Genomic DNA, 25,991 nt, shown 5'->3' with positions numbered 1-25,991 from the left:
GAGGATGCTTTCCACCGATTCCACAATCCTGGGATCCGTACAAGGGGTCTGGAAGGCATTCAGAAACCTTAGAATACGCAAAATGCAGACGTGGCGGTAGGCATTGGCGAGCAGTTTCCACTCGGGGGAAAGGCCAGCTTCTCGGCGCCGGTGAATCCCCGCAGGATATCTAACCATGACAGGGCGGCCAACAAAAAGGATTTGGTCGGAGACGGTGTCGTTGGTCCCGCGACAATCCTGGCGCAGAGAAATGCGATTCCGTTTAGTTGAGCCCCGTGAAATGATTTTCCGGATTCGCAAATGTCATGCAGCACTAAGATCAACACGATTGCAACGCAAGTACCTCCTCCGTATCGTCCAGTCCGAAACACTCTTTCTTTGAGAAGGAGAACTCCTAGTTCCTGGATCGCCGACAGCCGAAGTTCCAGAGCCGCCGTGTGGGCCTTTGAGGTGTTGTCGATACCCGAATTGATCATATGGCAGGCCGAGAGTCCAAGCACAGCGTGCAGAAGACCAGAGTGCCGGTTGGCCAGTGGGAGGATGTGGTCCCGGAAAGGATATTTGCCAGTCATCGTGGTACGAACACTGAGAATCTCACACAAGGAATCCTCGAAATGTTTGAGGCGAGCCCATGCTTCTTCGTCTTGTGCGAGAATGCTGTCGAGTTGAGTCGACGGGACAAACGACATGGTCAAAGGGCTGCTGGACGCCGGCGAGGAGCTCGTGACGGGCGGTGTCGTCTGAAACATGGGACGCTGTGGGCTCCCTGAGACTCTCTGGGTGGAAATGGTGCTCCTCGCATTGGGCCCTGTGTCTAGGCCGAGGATCTCGAACCGGGTCGGGTATCCCTCACAGACCAAGCCTTTGGTCAAGCATCTGATGCATTCCGGACGTCCTCAGTCACACTTACGGCTTCTTCTGCGGCAAGTTTCACACGCTGGCCCTGTGATCGGTCAGGCAGTCTGGTCAGAGTGTCAGTCCCAGATGACATTGGTAACTATTCCTTAATGGCTGAGGCAGAAATGTAGTACAGTAGAAGTGATTCCTTACAGCCGGGAAGGTGTCATTCTTCTCAACAGCCGTCTTATCAGGCCGAGATAAGCGGCGATGGACTGGATAGCTCCTCATTCGTGAGCAGCACCCTTAACTTACTTTCTTCGGTTGGTGGAGATGCTCCGTCGGCACCTCCCGCACCCGGGGCTCCCCCGGCACCGGCACCGCATGCTCCCAGGACCAAGGGATCTAATAAAGTAGGGTGAGATGGTTTTCGGTGCAATGGTACGGTGTGAAATCTGGTAGGCACACGAAGGTGGGACCCAGAAAGTTGGGCACCATTCAGTCTATTCGTTGATTCAAGCGCAAGCTCAAGCGATTATATAGCATTACAGTAACTAGTACACATTGTTCTAGTAGTGAGCTCGACGGTAACATTACAAGCTTCATGATTCACCGTAGAAGGAGCGCAGCATGCTGAATGTTTTACAGTAGGGTAGGATTCGAGAACTCCTGGAGAGCAGAGATGTCCTTTATCAAGAGGTGTCCGTTGTGTTGACGCGCTCCGTACGCAGGCCAAAGTGCAGACCTACAAATCTCATGCAAGAGGAGCGCCTATTTCTATTTTGTTGTTCCTTGCGGGCTTTGTTCTCGTACTGTACTACGCAAACCTTTGCGCCCGATGCCTTGTACACTAGTTAGCGTGGCGCTATATATAGATAGCACCTTGATTGCCTGTTGACAGCACGCATCGGTGCCTGCGCTCGTAGAAATAGCAAGCAACACTGAGGAGCTTTTCTGCTTCCTATCGTGTTTGTCTGTTCTACGATCTACGATCAAGATATCGTCCTCGAAGCGTTTGCAGCACCAGGCATCTCTGCCTGCCTGGCTTTCTCAAGAAGCGAGAGAGAGAGAACTTAGGTCGATTGGATTGCCAAAGAAGACTGGACCGGAGATCTGCATCGTTCAACGGCCCAGGCGAGTCTGCCGAGGAAACCGCAAGGGAACAACAAAGTAATTACGCTCAATTGTCCATATGGACTTTGGCATTTTACGGCCGTCTATGACCATCTCCTGTACTCTCAAGCCATCTGTCGTGACTCTCGAAACCCCATGTCGGGCTTGGCCACTGTACGGATGGCGGCGAATCAATCGGTCCACCGTTCAGGCTCTACTCGGATCTCAGATATCAGTATCCCTCCACAAGGAGGATCTACAACGGAATTTCAGTATGAAGAATTAGACCCCTCAGTGGACTGTATGCGACTGATAGAACTCGACCCAGGCGGAGATGCCGACGACGTTCCTCGCTGCAAGCTTATCCACGTCACATTTGGCCAAAAGCCCAGATACCAAGCGCTATCGTACATGTGGGGAGACGTCACGATCAAAAAGAAGATTTCTGTCGAAGGGAAAGAGTTGCTAGTTGGGCAGAACCTTTGGGACGCTCTCCGGTATTTGAGGAACTGTGGCAGCTCGCGACATTACTGGATTGATGCGATTTGTATTAACCAGGCTAATATCTTCGAACGGAATCGACAGTTGCGTATTATGCCACATATCTACATGAGAGCACAGACAGTTCTAGTATGGTTGGGCAGGAAGTACGCGAAGTATCGGGCGGAGGATTGGCAGGTGTGGATGGACTGGAGAGTCGACGGGAAATCCGACATGTCCTTTTCCGCCAGTGAGCTAGTTGCGCGTATGGAGCAGAAGCAGCTAATTAGCACGATGTCTCTTGAGCTTTGTTCAGATGATTACTGGAACAGGGTATGGATAGTCCAGGAGATCGGGATGGCTCGGACGATACAGGTTTGCTTTAAAGAGTGTCGGATGACGTGGAACACCTTCATTCATCGGCTCACTCTATCTTGTGGAGGAAATGGCAATGGTCCATTCATACTGGAGAGAATGCTCCGGAACAAACATCACCGCGGACACACTCTTCGAGAACTACTCGAAAACCACCAACAAGCAGTGTGCAAGGATCCACGAGACAAGATATATGGTTTCGTCGGACTGGCAGCAGACGCGCGCATGTTTCCCATGGACTACCGAAAGCCCCTTTTGGAGGTTTGGAAGGACACGATGACGGTCATGTACGGCCATGCACCTTTCGGCCATGATATGGTTCTTTGTGCGAGCCTTGTGAAGAACCTTCTCGGCGGCCGCCATGTTGCATCCAAAGAACAGGTCGCTCGAGAATATGCTTCCCGGACTGAACCGCCTCTCCGGATCGACAACAAGGACCCGCGCTACCCTACCTTTGACCTCACCGCTTATGTCGCCGGCATGATCATATGTATAGGACCTTCGACCGCGCATATGATGGGTGATCTTGATGCCGTGGATGAGTGGCGGGCACAAATACAACAAAACTTTCCGGATGAATCTGTCGATGCTGACCACGACAACGACCTCCTTGTGGAAGTGCTCCTGAACGCAGAGAATGATGATCCGGACTTGCTCTCATTATCGCGACTGCACGTCTGCTGGAGTGCGCCCAAAGTACTCTGCGAGAAAATTCAGAATTGTCGGATGAGGAGCAAGCTTGAGGTGAGAAGCGGAAATTTCAAAGACGAGGGGCCGAGAGCGTCTCCCATGGCATCAGACATCGAACCTCAAGGCCCTAAGATCACCGAAGCCTTGGTGCCAGCTTCCACACCGCGCCTTTACCAGATGAAGAGAATAATTCCTCAGAGCTCCCCTTGGAAAATGGGCATCGTGGCAGGAGAAGCCCAGGTCGGAGACCTGATCTGTTGGATACCAAGGGTAAAGAAGGCAGTGGCTGTGCGAATTAATGACGGCTGGTTGGAAATTATTGGCACCGCCATGGCTCCGACAAAGCTCTTCTGGAAGGGCACACAGAACCGTACCAACTATTTCGAGTCTGACGAAGAGTTGGAACTTCACCTGGACCTCGATAGTGCCTATGTCCTCTTAACGTAGGGCCTAGATCGAGGATATCCGGTGGAACAATCAATGTGATTCTTCTCCCTAATTTACTAAAGTTGAATTGGTGCTGGTGTTATTATATGACGTTGAGGACATACGCTGGAGCTGATGGCAAGCACTGCTGTGCGCAATGCAGGTTTCACTTCTGTTAGCACTGTCGCAATTCCCTTCCAACAGGCATTGGAGCTAGAAAGTCAGTACTCCACGAAGTCAGCTGGACGATTCAAAGAACGATCCAAAATCGAGTGCGATCTTATGAAAATGCTATCTCGACCAGCAGCAATGCGGAGGTGCTGTTCAGTATCCCATGCTGGTCTCCCGCACACTTCTTGCTTTCAGCAAGAAGAAGAAACCGCATCTGAAGCCTTTCCCTTCTCCCTTGCAAGCCCACCTATTACGGCATATAAAAGACCTCTTCAACGTTCGTCCACCACGCCGGCACCCACCCTTCTTATCACTCCCATCTGTAATGACGGTTCTACCCAGCTCAGAACTCACAGCTCCCTGGTTCAAAGATTGCTGGTATCTCCATCCGTCATAGCCCACCATTTCTTCGTTGATTCGTGGGCGCGTGTGGCAGCCATATCGGCCTCGAAATCCGTTCCCACATAAATAAATTTGAAGCTGGCGAAGAGGAGCGAGGTCTGTGGGTCGTAGGAGATGCTGTCTAAGAGAAGGCTTTGAACGTTTCTACAAAATCTCACTCACTGTATTCGTACTGAGCTGCTTACTCGTCTCGAGGGAGTCGACCTGGATCTACATTGAAGTTGGGCCTTTCTACGTCAGGTTTCATCCTGATCCGTTAACGGTACATAGCATTATTAGTACTAGAGAAGTGTGGTGGTCTGGGGATGATCTTTTTTTTTAGCTTTGTCTGCATTTGCTGGACTTGGATACTTAAAAAGCGAGGTATCGCAATTTCCTGATTTGGCATAGTACTTTTTTCACCTGGTAGGACTATCTCTCTAGAGAGAGGGCGAGCTCGTCCCACGACAATGTTATTTCGCACAGTAAGTAGTACAGGCCTTCCTTCAATTCCTGGTAGTATTAGTATCCAAACCCCGGGTCCAACCCCCGATTCAACCCTGATTCACAGCTGATTTAGCGCTAGCCCAAGCTAAATGGACTTGTGCACCATGGCTCCGAGTCAAAACCAGGTTCTAGCAGTAATTAATGTTCTTTACTAACTAGCGGGTGGTCACAACCTTCAAAGCGACGAAGACAGTCCAGAGTCCCGTGCGCCTAGTACTGCATAGGATGCTGAGGTAAGGGTTTGTTGGGACGTCTAGTCGACTTGTTCAGTCCTCCACCAGGTACAAGGAGGCCTGTCTCAGATTGATCTGGATCTGGCCAGATTGAGCCTAATTTTGGAGGGAAATTACTGCCACTGTGTATAATCGATCCAAGGTTCGCTGGGAATCGATTCAAGCCTAGTACTACGCTAGACGAGTTGCGAAACGGGCCTGGTATTTTGAATCGTTGAATTCCCGTCAGTACTGGCTCTTGGATGACATTTTGAACTTAGACTTGGTTGAAATCTCGTGCTGTATATCATTCAGAAACTAAGTCTAGATAGAACCGCTACACTAAAATATCTTAATTTAGTTTGGTTCGAAAATTCGAACGACTGTAAGTGAAGTTAAGTTGTTAATCACTACCGAGTAGATGATTTTAATTAAATAAATCAATCAAACCGATGCAGACTGAGGTCTAGACTAGGTATCAATGATACCAATTAAGACCGGGCTGCGCTGCCTCTTGGTACTTAGTAATGTCCGACACGCTGCCAATTCGCCCCCGGCCATGATTGACAGGTATTTGATATTTATCTAATAGCCTCGGGTCGCACTGTGGGGTAATGCTTTATTCTACCCCCGGACTTGGACCAGGCTGGGTACGGTACCTCAGATCTGCTGTTCCGTTGTTCGATTTCTTTGGGTTTCGATGGGGATTGAAATGATGTGCAAGACCTGGTTACTAATACCGTCTCGTGAGCCACGCCACGTCAATGGGGCTTCTTTATTGTGGTAATTATGTATACAGTATTTTGATCAACATCCGAGGCACACGTCCCCAAGTCATGTAATACGAGTCAGTCAGTGTGTACAGCTATCGCCTGACTCGACCAAATCATCAAGGCAGCTCGTTTAAATGCCAGATCTCAAGACACTCAGCTGAACCCTTCCGAGGAAGAAAGAACATCAACCTCATCGCCCATGTCCACCGGCAGCAGTAAAATGAACTGGCAGCAACCTTCGAAGCGGGAGCTACTTGGAGGTGATCTACTTGCTCAATCGTTGAAGCACCTCGGCGTTGAAGTGTGCTTCGGACTACACGGAGGCCATCTCGATGCCTTTCTCATCGGTTGTGCTCTTGTCGACATCAAAATCATCGACACGAGACACGAGACCACGGCTGTTCAAGCAGCTGAAAGCTATGCGAAGCTCTCCGGGAAGGCTGGTTTCTGCTTTGTGACGGCCAACAGTGGGTACGTACGTGTTCGTTTTGTTTGGCCAGTGACTGTCTGTATCAGTCAGTAGAGTTCCCTCGTACTGAGACGAGCTCTCTCTCTAGGTTCGGCAATGCTCTTCCAGGGCTGGCAACAGCATTCGCAGACCGTTCACCCATCTTTGTCATCACATCTTCGCCTCCTCTTCGCGACGCAGAGACGAACTCTCTCCAGGGGTTCCATGACCAAGTTGTTTTGGCGAAGCCGGTCAGCAAGTTCGCCCATCGAGTAACCAGTACGTACAACGCCCTGTTCACATTGTTTGTCCATGTCTACGTAGATATCTAAACTTCTTCGCTCTCTCTATAGACGTCGAAGAAATTCCTCGTATTGTCAGCCATGCATACAGGACTGCCGTCGGAGGCGTTCCGGGACCTGTTGTTGTCGACTTCCCCATCGACGTCCTCTTCCACCCGCCCCGAATGAATGATATCTCGTACGGCTCTCTCACCTGCCGTCTTCCGGTGGCGCCGTATCCTGACCCAGCGGCGCTCGACGAACTCATCGATATCTGGAAATCCGCGCAGCGTCCCGTCATCATCGTCGGCACCGGGGCTGCTCGAACCACCTCCAGAGAGTCAAGCTCCAGCCCGCTCCTGGATCTGGCCAAAGCGACTGGAACCCCGGTGTACTATTCGCAAAAGTACGTTCCGGCGCTACCTTTCGAATCCCCCTATCGAGGGGGCTACGCACCTCGACTGGCGCTGCTGCCTTTGCTCCAGAAGAAGCAACCGGACTTTGTGCTGCTCTTGGGTGCGAGGACCGGGTTTCTGCTGGGAGGAAGATCCGGTGCCGTCATCCCCAACTCGGACGCAAAAGTGGTGCAGGTGGATCTCGATGCTTGCGAGATTGGCAAGTCGACCGCAATCGACCTGGGCATTGTCTCGGACGCAACCAACTTCATCAAGGCGTTCGTCCAAAGAATAGGCACGACGAACCATCTGATCCGACCCCAGGATGCATGGATTCAGGATTTGCAGTCCCTCAAAAGAATGAAATCCCCGCACGAGGGCGACACCGAGCTTCGTCCTGACGGGCGCCTACATCCATTCTTCACCGTGAAGGGCGTCTACGAGTCCTTACCGGAAGGGTCCATTGTGATCGTCGACGGCGGCGAAATAGGCGTCTGGGCCATGGAGCTCCTGGAACATGTCCGGCCGGCAGGTGCTTTGGCGGCGACGGGCTATCTCGGATTTCTAGGGAATGGCTGGGGATACAGTATCGGCGCGGCACTGGCGGTTCCAGACCGTTTGATCGTGAACATCCAGGGTGACGGCTCGGCGGGATTCCACCTCCAGGAACTCGACACGTTTGCGCGGCATGGACTGAACGTCTTGACCATTGTGGCCAACAACTATTTCTGGGGTATGAGCGTCGCCGGCCAGGACTTGATTTATGAAGACGAGGACCCGGCGCGCGTCGCGAGTACCTTGTCCCCGAACTGCCGGTTCGACCTGGTCGCGCAAGGGTTCGGTTGCAAAGGCACCATCGTACAGAAGAGTGTCGACGACGCTCGAGCCGCGGTCAAGGAGCTCACGTCGACGAAAGGCCCAGGGTTGCTGAACGCCATCATTTCCAAGGACCCGATCACCGGCGCGACCAAGGCCATGGTCGGGAAAACGAAAGACAAGGATTGGATCGTCGTACCCTACTACGATAACGTGCCGAGACCGTACTTCAAAGGCGACAGGGCGGATGTGAATGGCAGTTAAGAGGGTTTCATGATGCCGGAGGGGGGGGTTGAAGCTGAAATACATACTGGACAAGCTGCTCAGGGATCCCTCGGGAGGGTATGCAGCAACGATCCCACCGAAATTTTGGAGAGATGTTGGGAATTGTAAAAAAGCGATTCATACCATTAGCTAGTGATTGCTTGGCCTTGGGATTCGGATGGGCTTGAAAGGCTCTGCAGAGGAGATCTCGTACATGATACAATGGAATGTCCTGAGTAGCTGACCCCTGAGTCGTTTTCATTAGGTACTGAGGTGCCTCAGCTCAGCTCATGATCTCATGCTCTGTTTTCTGCTCCCTGCCTGGTCAATCTAGGGCCATCGCGACGCCTTCTGGAAAACCACCCAGATGTCAGGGTGAAAACGACCTCCATAGCACCAAAGTAGAAAGAACAAATGATTGGCTGCCGATATACAGTGAGTGCTGTGTCAGGATCGATTTCCGCTCCTCCGTGGGGTTGGATCTTTTCACTACTCGTAGTGTCGCCAGGGAGAGAGACGAGAATAATCCCGGCAATTCGGGTGTTACTAACCGGGGGTTACCCCGATGGACTGTCGCCAGCGCCCACACCCTCCACAGAAGCCGATGGGGATGGCGAGCACACACCATGCTCGCGAACCTTGGGCGGGCCATCGTGTCACGGTGTCAGCCTCCCCAGGAATCAAATGGGATTTTCCGGCTCGTGGACTGACCTCGGGCCACCGGGTTTATCCCACATCCCCCAGACCCCAGGCTATCTGTGACCGTCATTCCCCATTGGATCGTGCGGATTCAACGTGCCTGATGCTTTCTCAGTTGTCTTTGAACTTGTGGGGACTCTTTCTCAGGTGATGGAGTCCAGGTCCATCGGATGGTGGGTGCGGGATGGTACGCACACGGACTATAAGATTGCGACGGTCCCATGCCTTGCGCCGCCCAAGCTTGAAGCTTTTTCACCAGAGAATTTCCTTGCAAAGAAACCAGACGAAGGGAAAGACCTGAGAGTATACTATTCGGTCCACGATAACTCGAATTTGAATTCGTGTTTTCTGACTCCTAAACTTCGTCCGCGCGACAAGCTGTCTCAGCATGGGTGAAGCAGCACCACAACAATGGTTAGACCCGCGCTGCATTGACGATTTCCGACCCCTTCGTGTGATTGTGGTCGGGGCTGGCATCTCCGGTATATTGGCATCGATCAGACTGCCTCAGAGAATAGCGAACCTCTCGCTGCAGGTGTACGAAAAGAACGCTGATGTTGGTGGCACTTGGTTCGAGAACCGGTACCCGGGATGTGCTTGTAAGTAAAAACCGAACCGAAACGAACCGCCCGCGTCGGCGAAATCCCGTATAACTCTCCAAATCCTCCTGCTGACATGTTTTTTTATTCGAAAGGTGACATTCCTGCGCACACTTACCAGGCAACATTTGAACCAAACCACGAATGGTCTCAATTTTATGCCACGTCTCAGGAAATCCATCGATATTGGAAGAAAGTCGTCGCCAAGTATGACTGTATGCGATATATCAAGCTCAACCATCAGATTGTAAAGGCTGAGTGGGACGAACGGCAAGGAAAGTGGCAAGTACAGGTAAGCCCTCGACTTCGTTGCCTTCTGTCCTGAATGAAACCTCTGGTGGCTGACAAGGCAACTTTATAGGTCAAGAACACTCAAGACGGTAGCATCATCGATGACTCTTGCGATGTGCTGTTGTCGGCGACCGGTGCTTTGAACGACTGGAAGTGGCCTCAGATCCCAGGCCTCCAGGACTTCAAGGGGGATCTGCTACACAGTGCCAGCTGGGATGAATCTTTTGATTGGACGGTGAGTCATGCGGTGCAAAGTGTCTTTGTTTCAGGATGTTGATGATTGGGATCCAGAACAAAAGGCTGGCAGTCATTGGTAATGGCTCCAGTGGCATTCAGATCGTGCCCGCGGTGCTGGCTAAATCCGCTCACATTGATCACTACATTCGAGGCCGGACGTGGTTATCGCCGACGTTTGCAAGAGAAAAGGTCGACTTGATGGGCAAAGGACTAGACAATTGTAAGTCTAACCGGGTTCCATGCCACATAGCACTTCCACAGGCTGACGGGTTGGCGGTACAGTCTCATTCTCCGAAGAAGACATCAAACGTTTCCAGACCGATCCCGACTTTTACGAAAAGTTCCGGAAGGACATCGAACTCGAACTCCAGACCGTGCATGCCGTGACGATCAAAGGTACCCCCGAGCAGCTTGGTGCTGTCGAGGTATTTACCGAGAACATGAAGCGGCGTCTGGAAGGCAAGCCAACCCTGGTGGACACCCTGATGCCCTCGTTCCCACCGGTTTGTCGACGCTTGACTCCGGGCCCTGGCTACCTTGAGGCTTTGACTGACCCCAAGGTCGACGTGATCACGACGGGGATTGAGAAGGTCGACGCGACTGGTATCATCACCACTGATGGCCAGCATCATCCTGTGGACGCCATCATCTGCGCAACTGGTTTTGACACGACATTCAGCCCTCGCTTCCCCATCATCGGTCAGGGAGGTATCACTATGGCCGAGAAGTGGAAGGACGTTCCCTCGACGTACCTCTCTTTGGCCACGGACGGATTCCCCAACTACTTTATCTCATTGGGACCGAACTCGGCATTGGGTACGGGCAACCTTTTACTCCTGATCGAGAAAGTCATCGACTATGTGACGTTTTGTTTGGCCAAGCTGCAAAGGGACAACATTCGAAGCATGGCGCCCCGACCAGATGCTGTCGAGACGTTCGTCAAGTACTGTGACGCATATTTCTCGACCACAGTCTTCTCCCTGGACTGCCGGAGTTGGTACAAGGGCGGCACCTCAGACGGCAGAGTCAGTGCGCTCTGGCCCGGGTCTTCACTGCACTCCATGAGGGCGCTGGCACATCCCCGGTGGGAGGACTTTGTGTACGAGTACGAAAGCGACAACCCGGCGACTTGGATGGGAAATGGTTGGACGGTCAACGAGAGGGATAAGAAGGTCAACGTGAATTACTTGAACCGTGATGCGATTGACTTTCCGCCAGTTCCGTCGTGAGGTGTGACCGTGGTTTGTTGCTTGATAAAGGATTAAGGATTCACATGACTGCAGGGCGTTTTTGGGGAGATGCTGCCATATAAAGTGAGCTCTGGTGGTAACATTGGTGCGACGACTCGATGAATACGAGTAGAAGATGCACTCCATTGTATGAAACAGGGCCGACGATAGAGTCATGCTCGCCTACAGTCTTATAAGGGGGTCATGACTCCTTGCTTACCGACTGGTGTGTCGTGACTGGTGCGTGCAATCATCGGGGCGCCTCGTGCTGGACCTCTAAGTTATAGTTAGGATCTCTAACTAGTTAGGTGCCACCATGGTACTGTTCCGGGGGCGCCCCCAAGCCCCTGCCAGGGTCGGCTGAGGGGCTCTGGCTAGTGAGGCTTCCCAATAGTAGGGCTCACTAAGGGAGGCATCCTGAGGCCTAACCTCTTTTCCCCGCACCCAGCAAACTGCCGCCTCCCGGCTCCAACGGGCGTCCACGAGGCATGAAAGACGACGACAGGTGGCCAGCACTAGGCCGTTTCTAGGCGCCTGCTATTCCCGTCTAGGCCTAGCCATCCCCAAATCTCTGCGGGGGCGATTGGGCGATTGGGCAATTGCACCCATTCAGCCCAACCTCGAATTACTGTACCACCTGAAGACCAAACTAAGCTTCTCGCGCTTTTCTCCTCAATCTTTCGATCTCAATCTCACGACGCCGATAACGAGCGCGACAACAACAGACCACGCTGCCCCCCCGGCGCCATGGATCAGTTCGACGATCTGATCCGTACTCAGGAACTTCTTTCGGCCGCCTGCGTCAAGCGGTCCTCCAGTCCTCCGTTACCCGCCGTCACTGCCGAGAAGAAACATCTTTGCACCATCTGCGGCCAGGGGTTTTATCGTGCCGAACACCTGAGACGCCATCAAACACGACGTGAGCCTGCCGGACCTCTTGCCATTGCACTCTGAACTCATCACTGACCGCGTCGCTCGCTGTAGATACTGGCGCGAGGCCCTTCTCGTGCACATTTTGCGGCCGAGATTTTTCCCGCAAGTACGAAATTACTCTCTTGATCACCTTAACGAAGAAACGGTGCGCTGACTCATCGCACAGAGATCGCCTCCAGACTCATTACCACATTTGCCAATGGCGGGGAGATCGCGAACCTCCCAGTTCGGTCCCCAAGGGTCGGCGGCCACACGCCTGTGTGACGGTTAGGACGAAACCCGCTGTGGTCAAGCCGTGTAACTGACATCAAGTCCCAGTGCGTAAATTCGAAAATACGGTGCGACGGCGGCAATCCTTGCGCTCAGTGTCAGAAAAAGCAAGTTACGTGTCGCCAAAAGGCCTCGCCGAAGGAGAATTCTCCGTCGACAGGTATGTTTGCTTGTTGATTGATGAACATGTGCGCAACAAATGCGCACCGCGATCTACGGAGCGTCTTTAAACTGAAAGGTTCTTCCACACAGGCACCAAGAAAGGGGATGCTTCTACCCCGGACTCCGTCACTGTCACCGTCGCCGCCGATGACAGGGTGTCGATTAAAGCGTTATTGAACGGTGGGACTGATACCTTCACAAGGACGTACAATCTTCCACCATGCGACGACCGAATGCAGAGTATGCAATTCCACCAGGAACAAAGCGAATCAGGAGAGGCAAGCGAGGCCAACGACGTGAAGATCGGCGATCCAAGTCCGAACTCGATCGACTACTCGGGCATCTTTGAGTCTTTCATGGATACGAACGAGCAATATTTGGATTTCTGGAATGGCCCATTTGGCCTCGTGTCCTCGCCAAATTATGCCGACATGCAATTGGACTTTTACGATCCGTCCATTGCCCCGGGTGACATGCGCATTGGGCCAACTCCGTCGGATTCTGCATCGAACCCCCCGGATCACGCTCAATACATCTCTGCGGTCAACATGGCCATCTACAACAAGCTCTGGTGTCTGGCGCTTGACGACAAGATCCGACAGGAACTGACCGCGTGTCTCAACTTCCTCTTGACCCCGGAGAGGATCCCGAAGCTCATATCCCTGTACTTTCGCAACTGGCACCTCAATTGCCCAATGCTGCACAAACCATCCTTTGACCCTACCAAGGTTCCCACGTCGCTGGTGATCAGTGTCATTTTCGTGGGAGCCATGTATTCCAAGGATCAATCGGAGAGATTGGCGGCGAAGAAACTGGTCGACATTGCAGAGCTGGTGGTTTTTGAGTCGGAGATTTTCTCGTTCGAATCCGAGATCATCAAATTCATACAGGATTCTGCTTCAACACCGGCACCGCTTGAAGCGGTCGAGACTATCTCAGATCCCGAATGGTACCGCTTTCAAGAAGTCCAGGCAGGATTCCTCATGGTTATTGCCCAGTACTGGTCCGGCGCGCGAGTACCGAAACGTCGGGCCTTGGAGACCCGATTGGGAGAGGTTATCAAGGTAGTTCCTCTACTCTCCTGGTTGGATGCCGGCCTGAATCGCTGACTGTGGCTGATAGGTTCTACGGAAGTACAACTACCTCCATGCGCGTCACCAGCCATCAGATCGGATATCGGAGAATGCGTGGCTGCAGAAGGAGTCTCGAATTCGGTACGGCCTAACCCCCTCCCATTCTTTCCATACCCACACCCAAGTATGCAGGGTCCGCTGACTGAACCATTTTCCAGCACGGTCGCCAGTATTGGTTTGCTTGACTGTGCGGGTCGGATCTACACTAATTTTCCCTGTCGTCTGTCTCCGGTCGAATTTGATACGGATCTACCTTGCAAGGAAGCCATCTTCAGCTCGCGCCATCCGTTCATGCAAAGTGATTCCATATTCGCTCCTCGACAGACTATAGCTGAAGCCTTTTCGTCACTCTTCGAAGGGAAGGCGAAGACTTCATCTGCTGGTCTATCGTCGTCTATGGCTCTTGTCAACTCCAATTTTGCCGAGACTCCCAGCCAGAATATGGACACTGACAGCAATGGAGATTTTACGCCGTTTGATCTGTTCATATTGATTCATTGTATGTTCTTTCGTCCGTCTGCGCAAGACCGTCGTGACAGACTAACATGTTGCACAGTACTCTACACGCACATACATTCTTGTATTGTCACCCTATCACATGACCTGCCTTTCAAGACCACGAATCGATCAATCAGTGCCTCGAAATGGGGGCCGATGTTTGAGAATCTCAAGACGGCACTGGAAAGATGGCGACAGCTGTGGCAGGCTGTGCGATCGCATGCTACGGAGGAGTCTCTCAAGTCTGCTGGCATGTACAGAAATTCATTCCACTTTTGGATGATCTGCCAGTTGATTTTGAGCAAAGAGGAGGCCGTCGAGGTGATCACACGTATGGAGGTCAACTGCGATGATGCCCTGGGAAAGCTCAAAGTTTTGTTCCAGAACGAGAATGATTGATGAGGTGCTGCGAGGCGAATTCAGAACATGTGGGTTACCATTTTTACCCCAGTGTTTTGCCCCTCGACCTGGGGGACTGCGAAAGCAGATCATGAACATCTGGGTGACGAGCCGACAGGTGCCAAAGACAAACTATTGCCCCTGCGGTGGTGGGCGATGCGGGTCTGGTGGTGTCGGAAATGCCCCCCCTCTTGCAGCCCGCAACTTTGGGTCGGGTTCCGGTCCTTGCAAATGATTATTGAGGACAGAAGAATAATAAACCTCGACAGGTGTTCTTCTGCTCTTGCATTGGTCAAGGCTGATGCTTGGACGTCCTGCGACATGGGTACAGCAAAATGTACGGATGCGGCTAATGTTGCAAATGAACCACAAGTGACAGCATGGCTTCCCACCCCCAATCCACCACTGCATGAGGGTGAGAAGGTCGTTGAACCAACGCAAGATGAAGGTGTCATTCATCATGTATGGATTTTCAGCGCATGTTTATCGGATTGAGATATGCTGCACCAGCACCGTCGCCAGCCTCGATCGGAGGCCTCCGGACACCGTACAATCTGGGGGACTCAACTGGTCAAAGCCCTGGATTATTGAGTGGTTGTACGAGGCGTGAGAAAAATTAAGATTGACCTTGGGCGAGGGATTCTTGGGTCCTGGTGCTCGTACTCGTACCCAGGGTGAGAAAACCTTCGATTGGTCTCGATGAGCTACTGCACACTCTGTGCTCGTACTCGTACTCGGCGTGGGAGAAACATGGGATTGGGTGAGACTGAGCTTGACGCTGCATTCTGCGCACTCTTGAGCTCGTACTCGTACAACCGAGAGTTTCCGCCGTGTGCGATGTGGGCTTGCACGTGACCTGGCAGCCTCTGGCGCGTGATATTCGCCTCGCCTATATACATGCATACAGGTACCTTCGCTGGGTCCCTGGTCCAGGCAACAACATTTCACTCGACATTAAAGGGCAGCTTCGAGAATTCCTTTCTCCTCATCTGAGGTTCACTTTTGCTCGATATCCAAGGCCAGTTCAGGAATTCTTTTCTCCGCATCCTCGACTCTCTCTTTCTCGACCCTCAGATTCCACCCCGGATACCACCATGTCGCCCACTGCGTGCCACTGTCCGCACGAAAAGACACCTCTGATTGAGGTTCTCCCTGTTCCGGTCATTGCTACGCGCCAGAAGAAACGACCTAGCTGCTGCCATCGTCTCTTCAAGGTTGTCATTGCCCTCTTTGGCGCTCTGTTCGTCCTTGACCTGCTCAGCCATGGCCCGGTCTACCGCAGACTCAGAAATAACTACCATGGCTTCGTCGATTCGCTCCCGGATTCATTCGCCGATCTCTACGTCGATGCCCTGGTGAGCGGCGGCGGCGAAGGAGGTCAACCAAAACACCCCGTTCCACCCATGGACGACTGGACGCCCTTTGAGGGAACCACCCACTTTGAGATCGAGCCCAGAGCTGCCTCGGGTCTCGCGGTCCACGGCGACAAGGCATTCGGTAAGGTCGTCTTCGAAACGTCCAAGCTGTCCGACAAGGTTGTTATTGATCTCGACATCAAGACCAACAAGCTCGACAAGCACGGCGACGTCATTGTCGAAGAAAAGAATGGCCATCTTACCATCCGCACCCCCGATGCCGGCAAACTCGAGACGTACGCATCGGCAAAGATCCAGATTCCCTCCAACATCCTCGGCACCTTTGGCATGCGACACTTCGACATCGACGTGCCCGCCCACATGGTCGACTACAGCGCGCTACCCAAGTCTTTGGAAATTGGCGATTTCGCAATCCGAGTTGCCAAAGGCTTCGTCAAGCCCGGCCCCGTCCACACCAACAGGACCGCCATCTCGATCGCCGACGGTGCTGTTCGAGGCTCGCTGACTCACGGTCGCCAACACACCGAGATCGACGTCGCCAAGGGCAATGCCACGGTCGACATCCCGCGCATAAGCGCTGGTAACGAGGGGTCGACGCACATCCATATCGGCAATGGCCACTTGAACGGCACCCTGGCCGTCTACAACTCGACCTCGGTCGACGTGGGGTTTGGCTCCATCTGGATCGACGTCGACTTCAAGGACACCGAACATCGTGCTCACCTCTCGACGAAGATCGTCTCCGGCCCCTCCCGGGTCTTCGTCGATTCCCTCCCCCCCGATCGCCTGTTCCGGTCCGAGCACCTCACGGTCGCGGGTGACCAGCTGATTACTTACCCTTCGAGCTTCGAGGGAACCATCGACGCCCGCGGTTTCGCCGGCGATATCAAGTTGACAGGTGACGATCTCGACGTGGAAGAGGTCGTCGGCGGAGCCGTTGGAAGGAAAGGTGACTGGGATAGAAACTACATGAGCGTCAAGGCTGTCAAGGGAGCTTTGGACATTCTTGTCGGCGATGACGATGAGTCATGAGTCACGATGATTGAAAGTTAAGAGTTTCAAAAAAAACAAAAGGTCAACCCCAAGTCAACTTTACCTACCCACCGACCTCCCTACCTGGGACGCTGGGTGAGGCTACACTAACTGGTGGGGGTAAGTTGGCTACTGGTTGCTTAAAAAAGCTTGTGGGACACAGATTTGTACGGTGTACTTACTTGCTACATTGGAATTGGGGTTTATATGCGTAACGATAGCGGCGATATCCATGTACATATGAAAAAGTTTTGACACATCTAACATAGTAATCAACCACGATCTCGATGGCGGATACTTTTCAAAGGGGCAAGAGCGTTACTAAGTGTGATTGAAACTTGAAAAACTATTTATGTCCACAGTGTCTCCTGATCCTTTTGGGGGGGGGGGGGGGGGGGATAGTACTGCGGAGTTTCTACCTCTTTGTTGCCATTACGAATTCCGCCGTTCGTTTGATGAATACCACAAAGCAGAAGATCTCGCGGCTGGCGGCTTGCCCTTTTCTCAAGATCAATCAATCATACACACATCTATATATCTCACAACTAAAGTCTTGAGTGTGTGTGTATGTGTGTGTGTGTGTGTGTGTGTGTGTGTGTGTGTGTGTGTGTGTGTGTGTGTGTGTGTGTGTGTGTGTGTGTGTGTGTGTGTGAGACTGGATTAGATTACTAGACAACAGTAATTCCACCCTTCTTCGACTTTGTCGGTGAAAGTTTCGTGGCGCGGAAAGGGGTCATGTCATGTCATGATTTACGCGATAGCGTCGTCAGTGTTCAACCTGCAGAAGCAGGATGACTTGATCTCCACATCGGCCAATGCGACGTGATACATCAGCTGCTGCCTGAGGATGTTCGCCTCGGGGCGCCGTCCCAGCTTGACAAGACACTCGTGGTAGCCGTGCAGGGCCCAGACGTTGTTCGGGTGCCGTTGCGGCCGGGGCAGGGAGTCGTCGAAGCCCAGGTCGGCGGCGTACACTTGGGCGGCGTCGGCGACGCGGCCCTGTTCGAGCAGCAGGGCCCCGTACGCGTGGCGCGGCGGCTGCATCCACCCCCACGGCTCGTCGTAGGGCAGCGAGTCGTCCAGCTCGACCGCGCGGCGGAGGTGTGCGTAGGCCTCGTCGAAGCGCGCCTCGCGGTACGCGATCTCGCCGGCGAGCATGGCGCGAGCGACGGCCAGGATGTCGGTGGCCGTATTGTTGAAGAGGGTGCGCGTGGGCTTGACGCGGGCGGCGGCCGAGAGGAACAGCTCTTGCTGCGCCGTGGCCTCCGAGGTGCGCGAGAGCGAAGCGTACGCTATGCCCTTGCCGTAGTGGACGAGTGCCGTGGTCACGCAGTAGAGGTCCTGGTCGGCGGGGAGCGGCAGCGCGAGGAGGTCGTCCCACAGCCCGAACCGCACCAGGACGTGGACGCGCATGCCGACGAACGATTCGAGCCAGTCGGCCATCGGGGGCGAGGGCACGCGGAGCAAACTCTCGGGGAGATTGTCCTCGATGGCCTGCGCCGTCAGGAGCGCGGTCTGTTTCTGCGCGGAAAACAGCGCCGCATATAGTCGGAAGTGTGCGTCGTGAGTCACGTAGAGCGTGTAAAAGTGCAGCGGGCCGGCGCGGGCGGTGTATTTCTTGTCGGCGACCATGGCGGCACTGTTGCTCGCGATCGCCGCGCGGTAGTCGCCGCACAATATGTCGAGATGGCTGGGCATGTGGCGGAGGTGGCCTGAGTCTGGGACAAGGTTGCGCAGATTGTCGGCGTACGACATGGCGCGTTCGGGCGTGGGCGACATTTCCATGAGGTGGATGTACAGATGGAGAAGACCGGGGTGGGTCGAGCCGCCGGGTAAGGCAAGGGCGTGGTCAAGAATCCGTTTGACCTCGAGCGTCTTTGCGTCCGGCGAGGGCTGCCCGGTCCGGAGGTCCCAGAGTGCCCAGGGTGTGAGGTTCATAAGAGCGTCGGCACAGAGCGTGGCGACTTCCAAGTCATCAGGGAACTGGGCATGTACAGCGCTCATGGCGTCCGCGTACGGTGCGTTCCAGATAGAGCAGTCAGAGGCGGGCTTGCCTTGAGGATATCGAAACTCGAGGGCGTTGATGAGTGCTTGTTCGACGGCGGTGGTATGTTTGGATTTCGACAGGGCGGATTCGATGGCCGCATGGGTACGGGACACGGTCGATTCGAGCTCAACGCCGTCAAAGAATGACCATGGTTTGTTGTAGTTGGGCCCCAGGGCATATGCAAGACCCCAGTATGCCATTGCACAGTCTGGGTCGAGGGAGATGGCTTTCTGGAAACAATCTGCCGATTCTTCGTGGTGGAAGCCGTAGCTCCAGATCAAGCCGCGGTCAAACCATTTTTGCGCCTCAGGACTGTTTGTCGTTATGGGTCGGTGGTACGTGCCTAGATCGTAGTAGTCATCAGAGGTGGTGGTGCTCATGGTGAGGGGGTTTCTGGGAGGTGGTACGGAGTAGCGTATGGGTCACTTATACATTTGAGGTCCTAGAATAGAGGGATGAGATGCTCGTATTTATATGTAGCTCGAAAGGATTCAAACGTATGTCCATCTTATCTGGCGGGACTCAGGAAGGTTCAGGGCGCAAGTGGTCAGATGTTAAAGTTACAAGCTCTCGGATACAAGGGCGATATGGCGCGATATCGTGTAATGATCCGCAGTAGGAGTATTGTACGGCCAATTTTTCGGTATAGTACTGCACCATCCCAGTATGAAGCGATATCGTATGCTCCGCAGTAGTAATTTCATACGGCCAAGTATTCGCTCGACACGTCTGCAAAATATCATCCAGTAAAGCGATTCAATTTACAAACAACAGGACTCTACCTGAAACTGTCAATCACAATGCTGCCGTTGGTATCATTCCAATCATATCCAGTAACTCCACTGCCAACCACCTTGTCTCCAGCCGATTTCTGTCGCGTTTCGACATCGTGGATGTCGTCGATCCTCTTCCGCTCCATAAGGCCAGACCGGTATGAAGCAGACTTCGTCCAGCGCGCAATCACCGCACTTTTTCCAAGTGGTCCAGTCTAGGTATGTCATAAGTGAGCGCAAGTTTGCCTTTGATTCCGAAACAGACACATTGCCATCGAAAGCAGCGAAAAGGCTCGAACAGATTCTCCGTGTGACGGCATCAATAGCACGACCTGCAATAGATGCCGAGGAATTGATCCTGGTAGGAACGAACTGATTCACACACCGTTCCACTTCTGTTGTAGAATTACGATTATCCGAGTCGATGAAGACGCGAAGGACGGTCGACAATTCATAGAAGAACGCTTGTGGAGTGATTAGCATGTCTGACACCAGGTACTGCAGCTCATTTGCGTATCGTTCCACAACCATGTCAGCGATGCTCTGCCAATTAACGGTATTGGAGTCGGAAGGTTCCCAATTTGTGACCATGGCGTCCACATCATTGCGAACCTTGTCAAGGGAAGCGACAGATAGGTTTTCGAGCCTGGGAAGGTCTCCACCGTTGTTGAACAGCTCGAGATCATACGCATAGCTAGTCACGAAGTTGTTGTAATCAAGCAACACCCTGCCACCGCCAATGCCATCGTATCGAGCACTTATGGCCTTGATCAATACCATGATGTTCTCACGGATGGGATCGTTCGGGTCCGGTTCATCGCCGTCTGGGGTGGAGGGCCCTGTTCTGACTGCGGAGACAATATCGACATTCTCGACAAATGAGCAGAGAATGATCTCAAAGCCAGCCTCCATCCGTATAAAGCCCTTGACCTTGCCATGCCAATTCTCGTCGGCTAGCTTGCACAGGCGCCTTGCACGTTCGTAGTCCCAGAATCCGTGTCGCTCGTCCCTGGTCACATTCAAGAGCAAGACATCTTGAGAGTCGAGCGTGCCCACCTCGGCCTTGGCTGCTGACATGCCATCGATGTAAAGCAGAGGGAGAGCGTCTTTCGTCCTGTATGTATGCAGCCACCCAGGCTCAAATTCATACCTGGGACGTTTGGCGTTGGCTTCCTGGACAGGAACCTGGCGCACCATTCCACCATCGTGAGTCGGAGCCAGTTGGATACGGTCGCCGGTCTTGACTTCTGAGCCCTCGGTGTCATTCGGCCGCTTCAGCCTCCTGGCGAAGTAGCTAGCATGTTCCGGTTCGAACGCTAGCCATTCCATACCCTCGACGGGTTGCTGAAAGCCTGTCCCGTGGTAGAACTGCGTGCCGGCCGGAACCTGAGCCATGAAGAACGACATCCCATTGTGATTCAAAGAAGAGCCCCATTGGCGCATGGACGAGTGTATCGCATTGAATATGTGGTTTGCATTGTGCAGGTCTCGCTCGGCGACAAGGTTGTTCTCCTGGTCAGCGGGCGGGATGAAGGGCACTACGGCAGCCCACGAGTGCCCTGACAAGGCGTACGCGGCGAAGATAATTGTCTTCCACGGCCCCATTGTCCAGCAGGGATGAAATGGGGTTTAAATATGTATTTACCTTTACATGAAAGTGATGTGATCACCTGGCTCATTAATATCCTACCTGATGCTAGGCATCAACGATGAAGACATATCTTTATCTGATAACAGGCCCCCATGGTTGATGATCTGCACAGCTGCTGACGCGGTCTGGCCGACACCGGCGAGACCAAGGTTCGGCTAAGGACGTTCTGGGGAAGTCGAGTAAAGACACTCGAGGTATTGTATTTGACTTCGGCTTAGCCTCACCTGCCCACAGTGGGTCGATCTTCATTGAAGAGTGCGCAGTGGAGTTGGCGGTGCTGTGAATGCTGTTGTGTCTTACGCGATCCCTCGTCTCAGAGCTCTTGATCATAAGCATACAATCGCCAAACCATTCACTTGGCTCTGCCTGCGCAAGCCTCGTGTTGACCAAATGAAGGGAGACCTATAAGGCCTAGGTTCGTTTTCCGCCTCCTTAGCGAGTTTCTTGCAGAGAAGGCCTGGGGAAAACAGAGCAGCTCAACGTGGATACAGAGAACGTCGAAAGTCAGCTCCAGACAAAGCTGGTGCGAGAGCCATCACAAGCAGTCACAATCGTACAGAGGTCAAGCGCGTGAAATCAGCCAACTTGAGGGTCAACTCACAAGGCCGACCGTGAAAACGAAAACCTTGAGAGTCATATATTTCTGGTATTCGGGTCTCTCCTCCGCCGCCCACAAAATGGAGAAATTTTCTCGTAATGACATGGAAGCAACTTGGCGACGGCAATGATGATGTGCTCATGTACGAGTAAGTGATATTGTCCACGTAAGGAAGAAACATCTGTTCTCATAGTTCCCATCTGTGGCTTGTCTCTCCATTCACCCCAGCATAACCAAAGCCCTCCCCCCTCCCCTCCCCTCCCAGACCAACACAGACACAATCACAATACACCTCAAAATGACGGATCAAACCGTGCGCATGTTCGTCCTCGAGACCGATCAGCCTCATCCAGATACCAAAGCCGACCGAGGCAGTTTCGGAAACATATTGGACGACCTCTTCAACGACGCCGGCTCACAACACACGCCACCACTCCGCGTTGAAACAGACATGCACTATGTGGTCGAAGACCCGCCCAAACATCGTGGCCACGTCCCGACGGCGGACGAGATCCCCCCAGAAACACGGGCCATCTTAATCACCGGAAGCATGTACGACGCCCACGGCGATGACCCATGGATTCTCAAGCTTCTCGACCTGCTCCGACAACTGTGGCACGAGCGACCGTCTCTCCGGTTCAGCGGTGTCTGCTTTGGCCACCAGATCCTCTGCCGCATGCTCGGCGCCCAAGTCCAGCCTCACCCGAACGGAGATTGGGAGCTTGCGCACACGGAGCTCGAACTCACGGAGCTCGGCAAGCAGCTTTTCAGAACAGACCAGCCGACGATACAGTTGCATCAGATGCACCAGGACCAAGTGGCCACAGTGCCATCGGCGGAATCAACGGACCTGCTCGGACCAGAGGACAAGGTCCACGTCTGGGCGACGACGGACCACACGCGGATCCAAGGGTTGTACCTCCGAGATCGACTCTTCACGTCCCAGGGTCATTTGGGTTTCGACGAGGACACGGTACGAAGGGAGGTCGACATGCGGGTCGACAACGGCGGAATCAAGAACTCGACATTCGCAGAGCAACGAAAAGAAACGGCCGAGTTGAAACACGACGGCATCCTCGTCGCCGGCGCGGTTCTGCGATTCTTCCATGGCGAAGACCGGGATATCTCGTGAGACTGGCAACGCAACGTGAAAAGTGGCGAGTGCTCTCGGTCGACATGGAAACCGCTTGGTCTCCCACCTTCACTCGGTCCCATATGCATCCATCCAAGGTTGTGTTCCCCAGAGGACGTCTTCCTCAATAGGGCGTTAGTTGCGAATACATAAGGGCCATCCCTTGTTGGTGCCGTATAGGGCCCAACGTCGTCACACACACCCAAACTTCAGATCGTTGGGACCAGCCAGTCTCGAACCACTTTAATACGGCCTCTTTCTGGCCTTCCATCTGTGATGTCTCAGAAACCACCATGCCGAGTCCACAACAATCAATTCCCTTTATCTCCACAGCCCATCGTCCCCCCAGTAGAAATACGTATAGATACAGCGATGATCATCACCTACAAGATCCAGCTGTGCCCGCGAGGCCGCATGCGCAAACGGTTTCGACTTTTCAACGAAAATCCTCGCTGCCGTCCTTGCGTCGATTTGAACCCCTCGCCGTACAACATCTGATAGTCCATTGCAGCATTTCAGCTGACCACACTCAGAACTTCCCCCCTCGTACACATGTTGGTCGTAGTCTCCATACTTTGCGGCAACGGCGGAGACCCAAAAGAATATATAGGGAGATGTTCCTGTCTCGGCCCTCTCAAGCATGTCCTTGATTGTTGCGTATTCGGCTGCCACTGAAAGCATTGTATAGCCCTCTACTCTGCTGGATATGCAGGGTCGTCGATTCGGCATCAGTCAATCCAACAAGAATAGACCACGTGTGGTTGATGAACTTCACGTAGCTCGACGTTTCGCTTTCGTCCTTGAACGGAATTGGGTCAAGCTTTCCTTGCAGAAGCCCGATGTATTCCTTCAACTGCTCGGCTTGAACCTGGACTGTTGTCTGATCCTTGCCCCATATTTGTAGAAGAGTATGGGAACTGGCATAAAGGCCAAGCATAGAAACCCAAGAAGCGACGAAGCCCAAGCAACACCCATCTTGTGAAACATTGCGGGTGCGAAGAGGGGAAAGCCGGCGGCTGCGATTGACCTAATGAACGTGTTGATGGCAATGGCACTGTTGGAGTAAAAGCCGTAGCAGTCGATGATATAGTTCATGCCTTGCCAGAAGGTGACCAAACATCCCATACCGAGCAGGGTGACAGAAAGAACCTGCGGCACCCAAATGATGTTTGGGTTAGAAGTCCTGGTAGAGTGAGCCTCTCTCCGTACGAACAGGAACAGGTTGACGTACCATGCGAACCAGAAAAGCCCAATGGGAAGGACTGCTGCGCCGACGATCATGGGCGGCAAGCGTTCTTCCGGTATGGGCTTGCCGTGTTGCTTGTAGGCTCTAGTGAAATTGGTCCGTGTGGAATATGCTATGAGCCCGGTTCCCAAGGCGATACCGACGATGAAAGATGCAAAGGGCAACGACCCAACACCAATGTTCCATCCGCGCTCTTCCTCGAAGCTTATCGGGAACTTCACTTGTTAGTGCTATGCCCAGATGTAAGAATTCTGGTGTATTACTTACACTCTCAAAGAAGAGGTAAAGTATTCTACGAAACAGTCAGCGTCCGTAATGATAGGTAGTCAGCAGAGGTGTTTGGCTTACCCATATATGAAGCTCATGTACGCAGTGACAAGAGCTAAGATAGGTTCCTGAACTACCATTGTGAACGGACGTACAAGGTATACGAATATCAACGTCTTTGCACTGATAGGAGATTTGTCTGCTTGAGCGTGGAACGCGGGATTGTTCGTCTCACGACGAAGTCTTTTCGCTCTGTTCTGGAGGATCCTGGCGGCTGATGTCTCGGGTATCACGAGAAACCCAATGCAGCCAAACAAGCCCGCCATGATCATAGTGATCCAAGCAGTCCATCGCCAACCAAGGTAAGATTCGGTCACGAATCCCCCAATGATCGGTCCTGGAACATTGCTGGTTAGACGGAGTCAGGCGTGGGAGTAGAAAATGCAACTGTGCGTACCTGCAACGGGTCCGGAGAAGGCAGCTGCAGCGAAGACACAGACTCCATACGCTCTGTCAATTGGATTCCAAATATCAGCGAGCGCTCCTCCGATGACGGCAAGTGGCGAGGATGCAGCAAAGCCGCCAAAGAACCTCCCGAGCATAATGGTTTCCACATTGTGCGCAAGAGCGACAGGTATCTGGAAAATTGCGAAGCACAGGTAGCCCGAAAACAAAGGAACTCGGCGTCCGAATACTTCAGAGGCTGGTCCGAAAAATATTGGTCCAAATACGAACCCCTATATCAACTCTTTAGCTTCTCCGCGTTTTCGGAGCCTAGTGGCTGTTCTTACAAGCAGAAAAAGCGATACCCCTAGGGTCGAGGTCACAGTTCCGATACTATATTGCGCTGCAACTGGAGAGATAACAACAGCCTACGAGCACGAGTCAGTCGTTGTATTGACCTGGGAGAGGGGAGCGCACAAATATGGAGCTTGAGAAGGTAACAACAAATGCCATTCCGCCCATGGCAAGAGTGATCCTCCATCTCCTCGCTCTGGACCAGTTTTTGGGGTTGTCTGGGTCATCGGGGCCGCCGAATTCGACGAGATAGTGAGTGGGTTCCTCATCGTCAACGACAGGGCCAGGTGCTTGTGGTTCGACCTTGACGTCTTTCTCGGCATCATCTGAAATACCAAGCTCAGTCACCTCCCTCATCGTCCTGGCTGGGGTCTATAGTTGAAAAAAGAGTTCAGATCGGTTTATGATTGTTGGCAAAGTTCACCTTCTAAAGGCGTGTTGAAGTGGTGACG

General features: G+C 53.0%; 10 protein-coding genes across 10 annotated transcripts; 6 read left to right on the top strand and 4 right to left on the bottom strand.

Moving 5' to 3' along the window:
• Positions 1-68: 68 nt before the first annotated feature.
• Positions 69-991, bottom strand: PV08_01428 (uncharacterized protein; the record flags this gene model as incomplete). Its single annotated transcript, XM_016375790.1, has 2 exons — positions 69-848; positions 911-991. The coding sequence occupies 2 exons, from the start codon at positions 989-991 to the stop codon at positions 69-71; spliced, it is 861 nt and encodes a 286-aa protein (XP_016241066.1).
• Positions 992-2,106: 1,115 nt separating this feature from the next.
• Positions 2,107-3,942, top strand: PV08_01427 (uncharacterized protein; the record flags this gene model as incomplete). The annotated part of the gene is made up of 1 exon (XM_016375789.1): positions 2,107-3,942. One exon carries the CDS (start codon positions 2,107-2,109, stop codon positions 3,940-3,942), a length of 1,836 nt encoding a protein of 611 aa, XP_016241065.1.
• Positions 3,943-6,164: 2,222 nt separating this feature from the next.
• PV08_01426 (uncharacterized protein) lies at positions 6,165-8,169 on the top strand (the record flags this gene model as incomplete). The annotated part of the gene is made up of 3 exons (XM_016375788.1): positions 6,165-6,436; positions 6,523-6,692; positions 6,767-8,169. The coding sequence occupies 3 exons, from the start codon at positions 6,165-6,167 to the stop codon at positions 8,167-8,169; spliced, it is 1,845 nt and encodes a 614-aa protein (XP_016241064.1).
• Positions 8,170-9,256: 1,087 nt separating this feature from the next.
• Positions 9,257-11,224, top strand: PV08_01425 (uncharacterized protein; the record flags this gene model as incomplete). Its single annotated transcript, XM_016375787.1, has 5 exons — positions 9,257-9,467; positions 9,563-9,759; positions 9,829-9,993; positions 10,050-10,215; positions 10,278-11,224. The coding sequence occupies 5 exons, from the start codon at positions 9,257-9,259 to the stop codon at positions 11,222-11,224; spliced, it is 1,686 nt and encodes a 561-aa protein (XP_016241063.1).
• A 747-nt stretch (positions 11,225-11,971) lies between these two features.
• Positions 11,972-14,619, top strand: PV08_01424 (uncharacterized protein; the record flags this gene model as incomplete). Its single annotated transcript, XM_016375786.1, has 8 exons — positions 11,972-12,143; positions 12,209-12,263; positions 12,324-12,417; positions 12,470-12,587; positions 12,692-13,653; positions 13,712-13,803; positions 13,881-14,221; positions 14,279-14,619. The coding sequence occupies 8 exons, from the start codon at positions 11,972-11,974 to the stop codon at positions 14,617-14,619; spliced, it is 2,175 nt and encodes a 724-aa protein (XP_016241062.1).
• A 1,094-nt stretch (positions 14,620-15,713) lies between these two features.
• On the top strand, positions 15,714-17,027 carry PV08_01423 (uncharacterized protein; the record flags this gene model as incomplete). Its single annotated transcript, XM_016375785.1, has 1 exon — positions 15,714-17,027. The coding sequence occupies one exon, from the start codon at positions 15,714-15,716 to the stop codon at positions 17,025-17,027; it is 1,314 nt and encodes a 437-aa protein (XP_016241061.1).
• A 750-nt stretch (positions 17,028-17,777) lies between these two features.
• Positions 17,778-19,454, bottom strand: PV08_01422 (uncharacterized protein; the record flags this gene model as incomplete). Its single annotated transcript, XM_016375784.1, has 1 exon — positions 17,778-19,454. One exon carries the CDS (start codon positions 19,452-19,454, stop codon positions 17,778-17,780), a length of 1,677 nt encoding a protein of 558 aa, XP_016241060.1.
• A 444-nt stretch (positions 19,455-19,898) lies between these two features.
• Positions 19,899-21,452, bottom strand: PV08_01421 (uncharacterized protein; the record flags this gene model as incomplete). Its single annotated transcript, XM_016375783.1, has 1 exon — positions 19,899-21,452. The coding sequence occupies one exon, from the start codon at positions 21,450-21,452 to the stop codon at positions 19,899-19,901; it is 1,554 nt and encodes a 517-aa protein (XP_016241059.1).
• Positions 21,453-22,394: 942 nt separating this feature from the next.
• Positions 22,395-23,228, top strand: PV08_01420 (uncharacterized protein; the record flags this gene model as incomplete). The annotated part of the gene is made up of 1 exon (XM_016375782.1): positions 22,395-23,228. The coding sequence occupies one exon, from the start codon at positions 22,395-22,397 to the stop codon at positions 23,226-23,228; it is 834 nt and encodes a 277-aa protein (XP_016241058.1).
• Positions 23,229-24,077: 849 nt separating this feature from the next.
• On the bottom strand, positions 24,078-25,896 carry PV08_01419 (uncharacterized protein; the record flags this gene model as incomplete). The annotated part of the gene is made up of 7 exons (XM_016375781.1): positions 24,078-24,411; positions 24,460-24,689; positions 24,742-24,766; positions 24,823-25,138; positions 25,199-25,478; positions 25,533-25,613; positions 25,663-25,896. 7 exons carry the CDS (start codon positions 25,894-25,896, stop codon positions 24,078-24,080), a joined length of 1,500 nt encoding a protein of 499 aa, XP_016241057.1.
• Positions 25,897-25,991: the final 95 nt, after the last annotated feature.

Source organism: Exophiala spinifera (assembly GCF_000836115.1).
Source record: "Exophiala spinifera strain CBS 89968 unplaced genomic scaffold supercont1.1, whole genome shotgun sequence".
Lineage (NCBI taxonomy): Eukaryota > Fungi > Ascomycota > Eurotiomycetes > Chaetothyriales > Herpotrichiellaceae > Exophiala > Exophiala spinifera.
The sequence above is the reverse complement of the archived record's forward strand: the minus strand, read 5'-3'. Positions and strand labels throughout refer to the sequence as shown.